The 15,464-nt window shown below is 46.9% G+C and overlaps 1 protein-coding gene across 6 annotated transcripts in view; it reads right to left on the reverse strand.

The window, feature by feature from the left end:
* RFX2 (regulatory factor X2) overlaps nucleotides 1-15,464 on the reverse strand; it is a 61,651-nt gene that overhangs the window by 21,084 nt on the left and 25,103 nt on the right. For 2 of the 6 annotated variants that reach the window (XM_082331094.1, XM_082331093.1), the window contains exons 1-4: nucleotides 8,384-8,567; nucleotides 6,863-6,952; nucleotides 5,796-5,875; nucleotides 4,841-5,105 (exon numbers count right to left, since the gene is read on the reverse strand). In XM_082331094.1, the coding sequence (XP_082187220.1) occupies nucleotides 4,841-5,105; nucleotides 5,796-5,875; nucleotides 6,863-6,952; nucleotides 8,384-8,497 (549 nt within the window). In that variant the 5' untranslated portion in view covers nucleotides 8,498-8,567. Of the gene's footprint in view, nucleotides 1-462; nucleotides 538-4,840; nucleotides 5,106-5,795; nucleotides 5,876-6,862; nucleotides 6,953-8,383; nucleotides 8,568-9,669; nucleotides 9,783-15,464 lie in introns of those variants that run through there. The other 4 variants (XM_082331098.1, XM_082331097.1, XM_082331095.1 and 1 more) reach the window with 4 other exon arrangements.

Raw genomic sequence — 15,464 nt, forward strand, 5'->3', positions numbered from 1 at the left:
AGCCTTGTAACAGTAACGGTCTTCCGGAGGCACGAAAAGAGGCAATAAAGGCATTCACAGGAGGAGGCTTTTGGTACAGGCTATCTAAGGGGTATCTGTCATGATTCACGCCAAGTTATTGCTGTAGAATTGCAAGTTATTTTCCAGCCATCTTTCAATTCCAGTGAAAGGAAAGAACCCCCTCAAATGGGTTTATCTAATTGCCAGCAATTTCCATTGCAGGGCAGATGAAATAAATAAACACAGGGTAGAGGCAGTTAACAGAATCCAGAGCATCTCATAAACAAACATGAACATCATGGCACTTCTTGCAGTCTTGTTTCTTGGGAATGGGCTGCTTTGGGCAGCACAGCTGACCCACAGGCTGCTCGGAGTGGCTCGTGCTGTCGAATACACCAAGGGGCTACAAATAATGCTCCTACCAAAGCAGGAAAAAGGTTGTAAATTCCGATTGTAACTTACATGGCTGTTGAGCAAACTGCTTTTGTGTGATGTAATCCCTTCATTTTTTTGTAGGTTTTCAATCGCCATTTCAAGCTAAAGAAAATGTGCACAGGGAAAAAAAAAAAAAGGAAAAAAAGAAAAAGAAAGGAAATCAGATAGTTAGCAACAGCCAGGATTATTATTTCTTTATTAATATTTGAATGATTAATGCTTTATATCAACAGGCTTGTGAAAAAGAGGCAAACAGATGAGGCACAGTCCGTATGGGATGAAGCTGCAGAGACGTTATTGTGTGGCATGCAAACTAACAACACAGCAAGAATCCCTACTAGGGCGAAAGAGCGAGACCAGGGGGCTTCTGATCTTCCACTATATGCATGGCCCATTTATAAAAGAGAAGCAGTTTTCCTTCTCCTTTCCCCTTCATGCCTAGACCAAAACACCACCAGACAGATACGCCGCAGCAGGTCAAAGGAGATTTGCTACAGAGAAAGTGCCTTTTACCCAGATCTTTCAAGGAAAACTGGAAGTAATGACTTCGGTTATTATTACTTCTCAACATTTTGACAAAAAATTAATGGCAGCTAAATAAAACAGGGGCACGAGGAAGGCTGACACACAGAATGCATAAGCTGGAACAGATAAGAGCTCTTGGCTACTGAAGAGAACTGCAAAGGGACTCTGAAGGAAGAAGACGGTTTCAATTAAGCGAGCTTCTTCCCATGAAGACAGGCTGGCACATCTCGATGCTACTTGTGCTCGTTTCCATTGATCTGAGCCTCCGCAAGCGGAGTCACGCTGAGGCTTTCCAGCCCCTGAAGAGCCCCCTTGCTTCCCTCTGCCTGCCTTCTGCTCTACACGCAGCCCGGCTACGGCTGCTGCCCTGTGCCCGGACCCTCTCCTGGACCCTTCTTGCCTTCTCCTTTCTGCCACTGGGGCTCCCTGGGCAATCTCTGGCAAACTACTTAGCAGATGGCTGCTGGTCCCAGGGCTCTGGTGCTCCTGAGCACAAGCTTTTTCCAAGTGAGGAACAAAAAAAATCCCCCCAAACCAAAAAAAAACCCCACATTAAGGGACTGGCAGCAGAACCTGCTGTTTCTCTCCAGCAGAGGTTCTCAAAACCCTGTTACGTGTGACCTGTTAGTGCAGGCAGGACAAGGCAGCACACATCAGCCAGTAAAACTTGCAGTCAGCAGCTATCTCCAGCATCTGCCCTCATTTAACATGCATGGTTGTGCACTCATCTGTAGGCACATGCACAAAGCATCTGCACAATGATCTGTCGATGGCCTCCTTCAGGTACTAGCCAGCTCCCAGTTTGCACTGACTCATAGCATGGCGAAGATAAAGGCCGAGATAAAAGCAGCCGATTACAAAACCAAGCTCTGCCAGAAAGGTGGGAGAACAGAACAAATCAGATCTACTTTCTGAAGTAATATTCAACAACCAAAGACACAGTCTGTGCCACATCCATGTCGGAACGTGATACTCTGTCCAAGCACCTCCAGCACACGTCCCTTGGTTTCCATCTAGAAGTGCCATCACCGTGGCAAGAAGTTATCGCTGAATTCAAAAAAGGGTCAGCCTAAGACTATGCGTCAGTGTTTTTTTTGAGAAAACTCTAGCACGCTGTGATGTACCATGAGGAACCAAAGACTGATCGCTGATGCAGCCTTCAGGAAATGAGTCAGTGTTCGAGGGAGACACCGTTTCCTTCCTCTGGTCAAGGAGCAGCGGCAGTGCTGGTTGAGCAACACCTCTTAGGCAAGCACACAAACACTGCCTGTCCTTTTGGCATTTTGGTAAGCGTCCCGTACAAATGGACACCTTGCATCTGCAGAAAAAAAATATTACAGGGGAAAGACTAAAAGCTCTTAAACGGCCCTGCACAAAGGTGAGGAGCTCTGAGGACCCACTTAGAGGAGGTCTCAAGGATTGCCTCTCTTGGTATAGCCTAATTTAAATGAAGATTAATATTGCTCTGTTGGCACAGTCTTTGAATGGGACTCCTTCACGTGCTGGTTCAGCCCATTCGATGGAGCAGAACATCATTATTCCAGCAGATATGGAAGACGGCTTTCTTCAAATATTTGAAGATTTTATTGTACTGTACATACAGTCTTTACCAAACATCCCTCAGCCTCCTGAGGCAGCTCTTACACCATTACTAATTCTGAAGCGCTACCTTGTTCCCAGGCTCCTCTGAAGATCCTCTCCTCGCTTTCGAGGTCTCAGTGCCGGCTCTGCCTCAAGCGTTCAACACCCTCCAAGCCCTCTCGCTTCCCCATTCCTTGCAGCTGCCTCTCACGTTGCCAAGCCCTCGCATTGCTGGCCACTTTGACATCCATCCCCTTTGCACTACGCCCCCAAGGCCACATGCAAACACCACGGCTTCCTTGTCTACATCTGCGTGAGCTGCACTCTTCTTTCTCTCCACAAAGCTCTTAATCCTGCCCCAAAACACATTTTGCCAGGACTACAGCCTCTCCGGCCTCCTTAACACCAGCCTTGCCTATTCTCTGTTTAAGCAAGACATTGCAATGAAAAATAACGTTCCTACGCGTTGATTTGATTTAGTCATTGCTCTCCTTAAGCCTTCCACTATCTGCTCACCCATTACCGTGTGAAATGGAAAGCAGTTATCGTGGCTCTCTCCATCCCCCTCCAACTTTGGTCTGTGCTGAAAGAACTGAAAACCACACACAGCCACATCCCTGTACTGTCTTCCAGACCCGCATCTACGCACTATTTGACCCTCTTGAGCCCCTCCACAAGAGCCACAGACATTTTGTGTTAAAAATACCTCCTGAAAGTTCATTCCTGCATGCAACAGAGTGAATTTATTTCAGATGCATTTTCATACAGGTCACTTCCTAAATTCTTTTTTTCCTGAACACCTTTATCCCATGTGATAGACAGCTACAACCTAAAGCTGTTCATGGGACATTGCTATTGACACATATTCTACTCGTGCTTTTTACGTTGTGCCCATCACCATGGAAATTTAAAAAAATAAAACAAACCCCAAGCCAAAACCCAAGAGTAATGTTGTGCAGCTTTGCAAGACGCAGTTTCTCGGAGGTGACAAAATCAGCAGCTACTTTCTTCAAAATAACAAGCTTGAGCAAAAATCAGAGGATGTCCAACGCTAGTTTTTATCTACGAACAGTTAAAATACACACACGCAGAATTCTCACACAAGAATCTAAGCCCAGCTAACCCAGACACATCTGTCCTTCTCCCTTCCCCCCGAAGCTAAGGACTTTTCCCCACAGATAGCTACCTCTACCTAAGGCAGAGCACATTTACTCCGGGATCAAAGGCAACCTTTCAAGGCATAAAGATTCAAAAAAATGTGACGTCTGTATTCTAAAACTGTGGAAAAAGAAAGTACAACCTAACCGGCCAGAATTTCAAGAGTACTCGGTAGCAAACGGCTCCTGTTTTTCTCCCTGGGTGGTGCTGTTCACATTTTTACAATCTGGCCACATACCCTGAATTGCACCTACATTTGTAATTACGTTTACATACAAACATATAAACACACAGAAGTCAGTCTGGAAAGGAAGGTGAGCAGAGCTCCAGCCCACTCCTGGCCACAGCTGCTACCACGGGCTGGTAGATTCTCCGATAAAAGCCCTGGTAGCTTCCAGCTGCAGAAAGGCTGTTTGGGGTTAACAGCTGTATCCCCCGAGTCCCACACAGCTGTACAGCTGTGCTTCTAGCAACCTGGCACCTCGACTGACAGTTGGAGGGACATGATTAAAAAATTAGAGCTTTAAAACATTTCTGTTTGATCAGCATTATCCCTAAAATACATTTTCTGTAACACATGGCATGGACAGAATACACAATGGTGTAGGAGATATATACAAAGGCTTTTCAATCACTGTGCATTTGGCATGATCAGCTTGACATACCTTACGTGCTAATTATCCACTGTGCTAATAATGGATTTTTCAGGTCTCTTCATAATTAAAAATACATTTATACATTTCCTTATTTTGGGTAAGCCAAACCCCGTGTTCAGATGTTACACTTATTAGAAAATGTAAACATAGACAATTCTTTTGAATTGCAAAGCCAAAACATTTTGCTTAGGGAAAAAAAACCCCAAAACCCTCGAGAATTTTCTCTTATCTCCATGCTGCATAATTTCAGTGATCCACCCAGCAATTTGGACAAGCCTCTGCCCACGAGCAAGAGAGACATCCCAAACTCCTGTTGAAAAATATCTGTAGTACACCAGTGTCTATTCTCTCGCTTGCATTTGCATGGCACGTTATACAGACATATACACAGTGATAACGATAGGAAGTTTTATTTTCTGAAGGCTTTTCAGTTCCCTTGGAATAATTCCTGGCCCCCGAGCTGCAACATCTGCAGGGCTACATACCGTTGCTGGAGAGGAGCGTGAAGTATGTGACAGAGAATGTCTAGTGTTTTCCATCCCCCCATGAATGAGATAGGCTCCCGAGCCGGAGAGGATCGGACTTCCCCCAATGTCCATGGTGATGCCCACCATGTTGTGAGAGGGAATGGCTGTAGGAGAGGATGCCGCTGTAGTCACCTGAGCTCCACCTCCCTGCGGCTCGAAATAGGATGCTGCACTGCTGGGGGTGTAAATCTGAGCTTCGGTGTTGTAGGAGTAGGCGGCTCGTCTGTCAAAGGAACAACAGGGTCAGGAGGTGGAGCACACCTTGGGTGGAGAGGAGCTTGCAGAGCTAATCTCATGGACAATAGTTTGCGCAATCTGGACCACCTTTTAAAAAAACCTCCTCTCCATTGTCAGTGGGATTTGCTCCATTGAAATTGAACCCTGTGCTGTAAAAATCACTCCTCCCAATGTTAATCAGTCCTGTGACGGCCCTGGAGCAAAAGCCCAGGAGGCACTCTGCAGCCATTGTGGGCAACCTCGGTAGGGAAGGCTGAGAGCATCCCGGAGGGCAGCGGGGGCATCAGGCCCAAACTGGGGACACAGCAGAGAGGAGGAAGAGGAAACCTGACAAACCCCCTTTCTTCCTCTAGCAGTTACGCTCTGGTTCCTAAAGGTGCCCCACCTCACCACACGATGGGCTGGGCAGAGGAAAACACCAGACCCTTTTATGTAGGCTGGATTCCCTGGAGAACAGTCCCTCCATGAGGACAACGCCTCCCCCAAGGCTGGAGTCTGGCTGAAACCACCCCCGCGCACACAACGTAGAATGTGAAACAGTTCCTCCTCTTCCTCCTTTTAACGGCGGGCAGTGTCAGCAGCAGGGCCGGGATGGAAGGAGCCTGGGAGGACCGAAGGGCTCAACCCAGCTGGGAGGGGAAGAGGGGCTCTGCTACAGCCAACAAGAGACTCTTACATGGTTCCGTTGGTATAAACAGCTTCTCCTCCTTCCACATACTGGACCTGGGATGGATATACGTGCTGCACGGATTGCACCTGAAACAAGCATCATAAACTCCAGTTATGGGTATGTTATTGCCTAGGAACAGCGGGAGAAATTGCATATTACAACCTTAAACGACTTTCAACCCTACCTTGACATTTAGGCTTTCTTTTGAAAAGAAAAAGAAAACAAACAGAAACCCACATGCTTAGGAATCCCAAAGGACGTATTTATTTTAAAAGGTCAAATAAAAATAAATAAATAAGTATTTGCTCCGTGAGCAGTGGAAACAATGGAGCTGGCTTTCCTCTACACACATGTCTCAGGGCTGGTTCTCCGCTGACTAATAAGGGTGAGATCATGCTGCAGCCTTGCCTTCAGAGAGGAGGTTGGCAGTGTCCATCTGCACCCCAGCTCCCTTTTTCATTGGACTGGGAGGGACAGAGTTGCCCTCTGTCAAGTTTTTTTTCTGAAACTGAGCAACCAAATAAAAAATTGCTAGAGGAAAAAGTCAAGAGAGTCAGACTCACTGTCCACATGAAGCAGCACCACATATGCCTGGTTTCTTAGGAAACAAGGACTGCAAAAGGCAAAGTTCAGATAAATAAAAACACTTGCACGGCTCTCTGTCACCTAACCCTTCTATGAAGCCACATGCAGTCAGTACATTTATTTGTGTAATTAAAAAAAAATCCCAAACACTTTGCCTCTAAAAAAATCTTTACAGAGGAGGACTGCTTTTAAATCGCAATTAAAAGCATCCATCGAATCTTCAAATGTATGAAAGACAACTGCTACAGTAAAGGTTCTTTCAAAACTTTAAATATCTTGAGAGTTTCTTTTGCCATCAGTCTAAGAAAGGGAGAGATGGAGAAAGCTGCTCTCACAGTCATCTCCAGCTCTCTAATTGCACACAAGTCTTTAATGAAGAGCAGGGGTTTTTCTAAGCAGCTATCTGGCACAGCTTCAAATGCCGTGGGGGACGTGGGGTCCTGTTGACACGGGGGTCCCTGCGTGGTGTCCCACCCCAGAGATATTACCTGTTGTGGAACCTGCTGAACTCTGGGAACAGAGATTTGCTGCATCTGCGCTCCTTTGGGAGCGGAGCCTGCTGCTTGGACCAAAACCCTCTGAAAGAAGAAGATACAGTAACATACACTTACTTTCAGTCTGTAACACAGGTGAGTTAGGTATTCTCTTTCAAACTTCCATGGAAAGCTTGCCTCCTGCTCCAGAGGCAGCAGTACCCCTTACTTAGCATCCCTGCGGCTCCCATCCCCTTCCAACGCAATCTGCACCGGACACCAGCCTGAGCTCAGTACCCTAAACCTGGGAAAAGCAGAGAGCTGACATTTTCTGACATGGACCATCTTTAAGTCTCCACGCAAGGAAATAACAGCAAACAGCTGATTGACGAGAGGAGCTCAACATGAGGTTCAGTCGCAGCTGAACAAGAACCACTCCTCACACATTCACATTTTCCTCCTAGGGCTGCAACGTTTCTGCTCTTAGAGACGCCATACCAAACCACGCTCTGCCTCGGGCGACGTGAAATCACACTCCCCGAGGTGCCGCAGCCCTTACGGTTTCTGCCAGCACCAAAGCTCAGATGGTTCTGCATCTCCGCCAAGGGCACAGAAACGCTTTGTGTTGCCTTGTGGTGGTCACTCTGTCCTCTGCATCTCCACTGGCACTTCCATCATCCCCCTGCTCTTTGTGTTACGCTCAGCATTTGGTCTGAGGTTGGACACGCGTCTCGTAAAGTGCCAAGCACCTTGCAGGTCCAGCAAAACAAGCGTGGGGACGTGGTGGATGGAAAGAAACGATTCAGTGAGGCCCATGGGAACAGAGCCTGGGTACCGGCATGAGAGTAAGAAAGGAAACATTCAAGCCAATTATCAGAATGGCCTTTTGAACTGACGAGGACCTTCTCCAAGGAGACAGTCATCCTCTGTGGCTTCAGGCTTTAAAAATATCCAGCAGATTGGGCCAACCGAACAAAAAGCTGCAAAACAATCCCACGTGAATCCTAGAAGAGACCTGGACAATTACTGGCTACCTTATACATACATATTTATGATTTTTAGCCCTCTGACAACCTTCCAATGTGCCCTTTGCAACCAGCCAGAAGTTCTGTTCTAGCAGAATTATAGCAATATGATAACTGCCCAGATTTCTAGGCAGCCTCTACATCGCCAGTCCCCAGGCTGACCGTCAGTAAGTCTGGGTACATCGGAGATCCCGCAGCTGAGCTAGCGATAAGGACACGTACACTTATGCCGCCCAACACTTCATCCGTTTTCTCTCCAAAGGAGGCTGTAACCAGTGCACGATGGGCACATTAAAAGCCCTTTTTCAAGTCAGGCAATGCCACCTACATCAAAGTCTCAGAAAGACCTGTTCCTTTCTCCTACTTTTTACCCATTCTCTGTCATTGCTTTTACCAGACGACACATCTCCTCCTTTGGCACAGCTGCCCAGCTCAGCTACTTGTGTAATTTGTCACCGCCTGTCCGGTTGCTGCTACTACCTTCCAACCAAAACAATTAATCATCCCCAACCTGTAAGATGAGGCCATCCTGTTCATACAGCCTTCTCTCACACTGAAAGGTAGACCAGTGATCAACAACACCAAAGGCTGCAGCCTCACACCAGTCGTGCTGCCAGTAGTTCATTCCTAGTATTGTCTTTGTGCTGCTGGTGAGAAGGGAAGGCTCTGGATGCTCCTCCTCTTCAGCAGTCTTCCACGATCCTCTGGGTCTTCCTTAATCCATGGAGTTCCACTCGATACTCCACGTCATGATGACAGCACCGGCAAAGGCTGGACGGGTAATTTCATAATCCAAAGCCAATGGGTTTTCTAAACTTCTTTAACATGTTTTCACAGTCAAATTCACACTAATGACTGACGATCCCCAAGATCCTTGACGCTATTGATCAGCGATATTCACATCATTCCAATACGAACACAAAACGTGACCCAGAGAAATCGAAGATGGGAAGTCTGAAAGATGACAGAGAGCTGGCCAACCACGCACCGAATCACACGATGTGAGTGTCCACGTCTCCTGGTGAACCGAATGCTCCTACCAATTCACAATTTTTAATTTTTCCTTTTCATCAGCATCCAATGGCAGCTACTTCTGCTCACTTGGGAGTTGGAGAAGGGTGTAGCTAAGTTATACCCACCCATCCTCTTATCCCTCCAGCTTCCTGCGACAGAAACGTCTTTTGATAGTTCCCCAAAGAGCATAAAAAGGAACCAGTTTTATTTAACCCTTCCTGTTTTGCATTAGGTAGTTTTCATTCATCAGCTGAAGATATCATTTCTTGTCTATCAGGAGACCTCCCAAGTGCATCGTATTCATGGCTATGAATCATGAATACCCCCTCTCCAATTTAAGACGTCAGGATCCACCTACCAATGTCAGGCTCCTCCACCCTCTCCCCGCACTAGCGCTCCCTCCACCTCTTCTCTGTTGAGCTCGGTACCCTATTTGCAGAGATGCCTTTAAGGATAGTTTCATTTTCTCCTGCTTTAATTGACACACCAAATAATGGCAACAGGATATTACACTGAAGCAAACACCCAACTGGCATGAAATGACTTCCTTGGGGAGCTAAGTTAAAAAATCCCACGTTTTAAAGCTTGCCTATTTGTAGGGCTAACACATGAAATATCTACGGCCTTTATCAACACGAAGTCCAGGAACAGGTTCTCCCCGCTACCTCAACGAGCTGATTAACAATCCTCTCCCCCATAGAAAAACCCTGGATTAAAATACATCTGCCAGTAAAAGAGGTCTCTTCTCCATGGAAACGGCACTCCCAGCTGTGCATACGTTACCTGCTGAGACGCTGGCACTGGCTGCACTACCGGAGCTTGGGCTGATGCAGAGGTGTGAAGTGCCACAGAAGCTGCTGAGTCTGATCCACCCTCTGAACTCTGCATGCTCACTGCTGGGGAGAGCAGAGGAGAGATCAGCCAGGGAAAGCACAGCTACGCACCGCCGCAAACGCCCCAGGAACCCGCGGCTAACAGGAACAAAATCCCAGTGGAAGATCCAGGGGAAGTGCTAGGAAGGAAGGTAGCTACCTTCCTACACAGAGGACTCTTTTTTAGTCTTGGAGCTAATTTTAATATAGTATTATATTAAGAAAAAAGAAAGTTGCACAATTGTTCCACAGAAAGGACAGGGAAGGAACAGAAAATGCACTTCTAAATATAACTGAAAAGTAGTGTTGGAAAATTATTGTGTCACAGTGAGGATAACTTCAGATCTGGAAGAGTAAGAGCATATTTTAAAAATCTTTTTTTCTCCCCCTCTGCCTTATCATGTTTAACTACCGCAAAAAAAAAAATTTAATCAAGTCTAAGTACATGCCTGGAGCTTAGCTAATGCTTTCATTTGGAAAGCGGGGTGGTCAGTTTGGGTTTATAATCACAACCGATAACCAGACATGAATGGCAGAAGAGCACTGATTGACCATCATTTTAAAACCCACAAACCATCCCCACAAAGAACCACCTCCACTCTCCCATCCGTGCCCTCACCCCAAAATCCCATCAGCCTCCCCAAGGTCCCCCAACACAGACACGCCATCGCCCGCGGTCCCGCTCCCACGCTGCCGCCCTGCGGGGCTGATGCCCTCAGCACCAAGTCACCCGGGTCCCCCAGTCCCGCCACTCACCCAGCATGGCTCAGCCACCCTGGGAAGCATCCCAAGGGCCACGCGGGAATGTCCTGGGGCTGGAGAGGCAGCAGGCGAGCAGGGCCGAGCGCCTGCCCCGCAGCACAGGCCCTCCATCCCCCGGCTCTCCTCGCTCCCTTGCGGCACTGCCCCGGCCCCCCGCGTCTGTCCCCCGCGGGGCGCGGGGCATGTTAAAGCCCAGCCGCCTGAGGGACACCGAGGGTTGCTGCGATGGGGCTTCCCAAGAACAGACAACGTCATTTGGGGGTTTTTGATGTAATGTAGGGGGGGGGAGCCTTTTTTTCTCAGTTTCTTGTGAAAGTTCCTGTTTAAAAAACTATTTTAAGAGGGTTTTTGCTGTCACTTCAAAAGCAAAAGATTCAGAAACATCCAGATTTTGAGTGGTGTCATTTCTCCTTTCTCAGCCTTGCTGCTGAGCATAACGTAGCCTCCAAAACACAGCGTGAAACCTTTTCTGGTTTATTTCCCTTCTCTATCCAATGTTTAAACTTTTTCCTCAACTTTGTGCAAGTTAAGAGGCAAAAGGAAAAATGACAAACTGAGGGACACAGAACCCTGCTCATTTGATAGCTCTTTGTGGTAAAAACAAACGCAAGGGGGAGGTGAAGTTACAAATGTTACCTGTTTATTCTCCTTCAGCCATGGAAAAAATCCCCAAATATTTGGATTCTTCACAAAACAGGTTTTTAAAACTTTTTTCCAGGCAGTGCTGACCCCATATCCCCATGCTACCCATTAGCAAATTACACCAATTACTCTTCCCACTTCCCTGAAACCCCACAGCTTGCAAGTAATTTTCTCTTTCACATCTCTTCTGCATCCAGGAGAAAGAGTAGATACAGAACCCCCATAGTCACTGCTCCAAATACAGCTACCAGATTAATTTGATGATCCAGAAAGAAGGTAAAGAAATTCAGTCACTATTTATCACCATTCGTGTCCCTTCGTAGCCCTCAAGTCTGCCCGTAGCAGGCACGCACAACCCCGGTCCCTGCAGCTCCGCTCTGTAAAGGCAGCGCCTGCTTCTCCCCATCGCTGCCTCTGCACGGGTTTTAGCCAAACCCTCTTTGGCAGAAGATACCAGCTGCAACAGCGCTGTGGGATCATGAAAATAATAATTCTCACAAAAAATGAATGAAATAGCCTCCCGCCTGTTCCAGCCTAAAATTATTTGCAACTAAACATTTGGCCAGCGCTGTTGGCAAAGGCGGAGGTTTATAAAGCTCAGGTGAAGATGCTCAGGCAGAAGAGGGGTCACTTTTAGCACACGAATTCCCCTGACTCTTGCAAGGGTGTTTTATCGTCTATCATTTGTGCCCAGGGCTTCAGTTCACAGCTTTCTAGGGTTTCGCGACAGGAAAAATATAGCATAGTGAGGTTACAGAGGAGAGTTGGGTAAGTTACCAAATATATTTTAATGATCTATTTGAGAATGGTTCTGGCAGGGTCAGATCTCGGCCTTTCAGGTCTACAGAAAGGTCTCTCTTCAAGTGTAGTTATAATCAGAAAAGGACACTCAGAAGCGATGCTATCTCAAAATTACCACCTACTCATCTCTGCTGATACATTTTGTCTTCTGGTTTCCCTCAGTGACCAAAAGAGACCAGAGAGAGGCAGGCAGGGCGGAAGATGAATTGTCTGCTGCCAAAATAAATCATCAACATTATTTTCAGATTTGTTACAAAACACAGGCTCTGCTAATGATGACAACCAAGCCAGACACAAAGACCCCGATGAAATCTGCAGCTGGTACTTCCAGACAAGGTAGACAGACACGAAAGTACTGGGCCGCCAAGGCACATGTACAAGACTTCTTATTATTTTGTTTATCAGTGAAACATCCCGGACAAAGAATAATTCATTTCCCATTAAAGCCATCCCGTGCTTCCTGAGAATTGGAGAGACAGATACGTGTGCGCCATCTGCTAACATTAATTTGCGCTGATGAAAAGCTGACAACGTAAACAGAATTCCTACGCTCTGAGAAGCCATCGCAAGGTGCTACAAAGCTTTGCCGACACCCTGGGAGCACAGCTACCAAGGGAGCTGGCACCCGAGCCGAGGCTCCAGAGGATGAATAAAGCATCGGCTTTCAAGGAGGAGAAGAAACGTGGCATCCGAAGTCTTGCTCTTCCCTCTTCTTGGGAGCTGTGAGTGCAAAGTAAGGAACACTCTTGTAGCTCCTTAACGAACATCGGCTGCTGGAGCTGGGCCGCCTGCGTGCGCGGCTCTTTGGCAGTTCTGCCACATCCCTAAAGCAAATGCCCATGAAAGGACTCGCTGCTCTCCTTCGATCTCATTTTTCACCTCCCACAGAGGAGGAAGTTTTACAGTGTTCTTGGTCATCCTCTCCTAACAGAGACTGGGTGGCTCAACAGCGAGCCCTCCTGTGTCCCAAAGATTTGCTGCCTTCCTCTTAGAGCTGGTCTAAGAAAGAGAGGTTCATCCCAGCCACGCTTGCTTCCCGCTGCCGGCTGGGGGAGAGCGCTGTAGCTCCCTCGCAGCAGAAGTGACCGACAGAAGCTATTAAAAGGTGTCTCGTGGCTTCTGACAGCTGCTGAAAGCCTGACAGCTTGGCAGCCCCCCGGTACCGGGGAGTTTGCACAAACTGAGAACCTAATTAGTAGTCAACAAAGCCGCCGGTGGGTCACCGAGAGGACGAGCATCCGCGGTTGACTTTCTCAGCTCTAGGGCTCCTTACTGGGTTAAGAAAAGCAAAAAGTCAAGTCAATTATTTTTGCCAGGGGAGTGAGCAGACAGGACCTGACCATGCATAAGGAATAAAATCGCAGTGAGAAGGGCCTTACTCAGACACGGGCGTTTCAGGTAGAGACAAGTTTAAAACTTGGGTTGCTCAACGTGGCCGGTGATGTCACATGCAGCATCACAACTGTGGAAGGCCTTGCAGAAATCTGGATTCCAGGTTGCATCACCACTGAATGAATCAGGCAGATAACAAGGCTGCTGCGCTCTGGAAACCTTCTGTTTACCCACAGCTATCTCGGTAACCAAGCAAACAGCGGTGACAGGAAAGGAAATAGAGAAAAAACTAATAACTTCTGGGTGCTATTTCTGGTTCTGCCACCAGCTTGCTCTGTGACCTTGAACAGGATGCTTCCCCTCCCCTGTGCTTCAATTTTCCCACTCCTAAAAAAGCCACAGTACTCCCCCAGGTAAGGTATCTTTCAAGCACGGGTCTCAGAGGGCTGTCAAAGTCTGAATGCGTTTGAGAAAGACAAGTAGTAATACTACAAGCCTTCAGGGTTGATAAGAACTCCAATTGTCACCGTTTCATTCATAAGCCACGTTGCCTTAATGTAAATAGCCTTGCCTTTGTTCATCTCTCCTGCCTAAACCAGCTCCAAAATGCTGGGAAAACAGAGATAAGAGGAGCATTTCAAAATATTTTTCACGTTCAAGTTTGCAGCGAGACGGGGGAGAAAAGGAGGCGGCAGCAGAAGGATATCACACAGCTTTCTCCTGCGAGTCGCCTTCGAGGGCTGAGAAGGGAAAGCAGCAGCATCCTCTGCACCAGCTCCCAGAAAGAGCTTGGGGAAGGGGGGGGGCTGATGCGAGAGCCCCCGTAGTGAGATGGGTGCCCCTGGGTGCTCGGTCTGTGCTGCAGCCCTCTGCCATCCAGGAGATGAGGAGGAGCTGCAAGTATTTTTCCACAGAATGTTTTAATATAAACTATCGGCTCCTGAACACTCAAACAAAAAACGTTTCGGAGCTAAACGCCGAGACCTCGAGTGTCTACTAACTGCTGCTGATTAGAGCCAGAGCAGGGAGTCTGCCCAGGGAAATATGTGGTTTGTTTTTCTCTGGCGCCCTGGTCCGCGCTCCACGGGACGCGCAGGCACACGGCTAGCCGAGCACCAGCAGCCACCCCAGGCGGCTCCCAGGCTTCCAAGAAAAGAGGATTTAAGTCCCTGCTTTCCTCAGGCCCAGGGTCACTTCGGTTGTAATTGCGGGCCGACCTACTCGGTGTTTTTATACTAGAAGAAAATGTCACCATTTGAAGTGAATATAACTCTCCCGCCCCCCTTATTCTTATTTTTTAAGAGCCGTCTTACATAAATCAGGGGTGGGACTGGCACAGTCTTGGCTCTCATGGGGTATTTAGGTCTTGTATTTACACATCTTTTATTTTTTAAGGTGAAAATGTAAACCATATTAGCTACCCCACACCAGCAAGCAGTGAATGCTTTTTTTAATCCAGAATAATCATACAATCACACTAGTGTTGCTTTCAAAATACGAAAATTGTTACTGTTTCAGTGAATCACTTACTCATTTGAAGACAAATCATGGACTATTTTATTTAATTTGCTTTTCAAAGTTTACTTGGTCGTCCTTTAATCTTATTTCAACTTTTAAAATTCCTTTATTATATCCTTTTTTTCCAGCAGAACTTTTAAAATAGAATATAATACTGGGACATAAATGAGGGAAAGGAAAATGTCTTTGACGAGTTTTCTGCTGTTGTTTTTAAGAAGAACAGTCAATTATTCCACCTCTGGGACAAAGTTTCTCACAGCTCCTTATATTTAAGCTTCCCAGTAAACCTGGGATGAAAGAAGGATGTAGTTCATGGCTTTCATTTCAAATTAAGATATAAAGATGGAAAAAGTTTCTTTTTCCAGGTGAACCTGCTATAATTATGCTTGCCTTTTTATTAATGAGATTTAGTATCCCCAAAGGCAGGATGCTCAGCTGGGCACAGTTTGTGCTCCAAGTTTTCTTTCTGTTCAACGGATCTCGGGCAGACCAGGGGGTAACATAACCAGGGAATCACACACGGTCACGTTTCCATAGACAAGTTCCTGATACAGCTATGAATTTGGTATAGAAATCTCCTGAAACCTGGTATTTTACTGAAAAGAATGGGAAGCTTGTAGCTTAATTAAAAAAACCTATTTCTCATCTATA

The sequence above is a fragment of the Platalea leucorodia genome (genome assembly GCF_965183815.1).
Source record: "Platalea leucorodia genome assembly, chromosome: 21".
Classification (NCBI taxonomy): Eukaryota; Metazoa; Chordata; class Aves; order Pelecaniformes; family Threskiornithidae; genus Platalea; species Platalea leucorodia.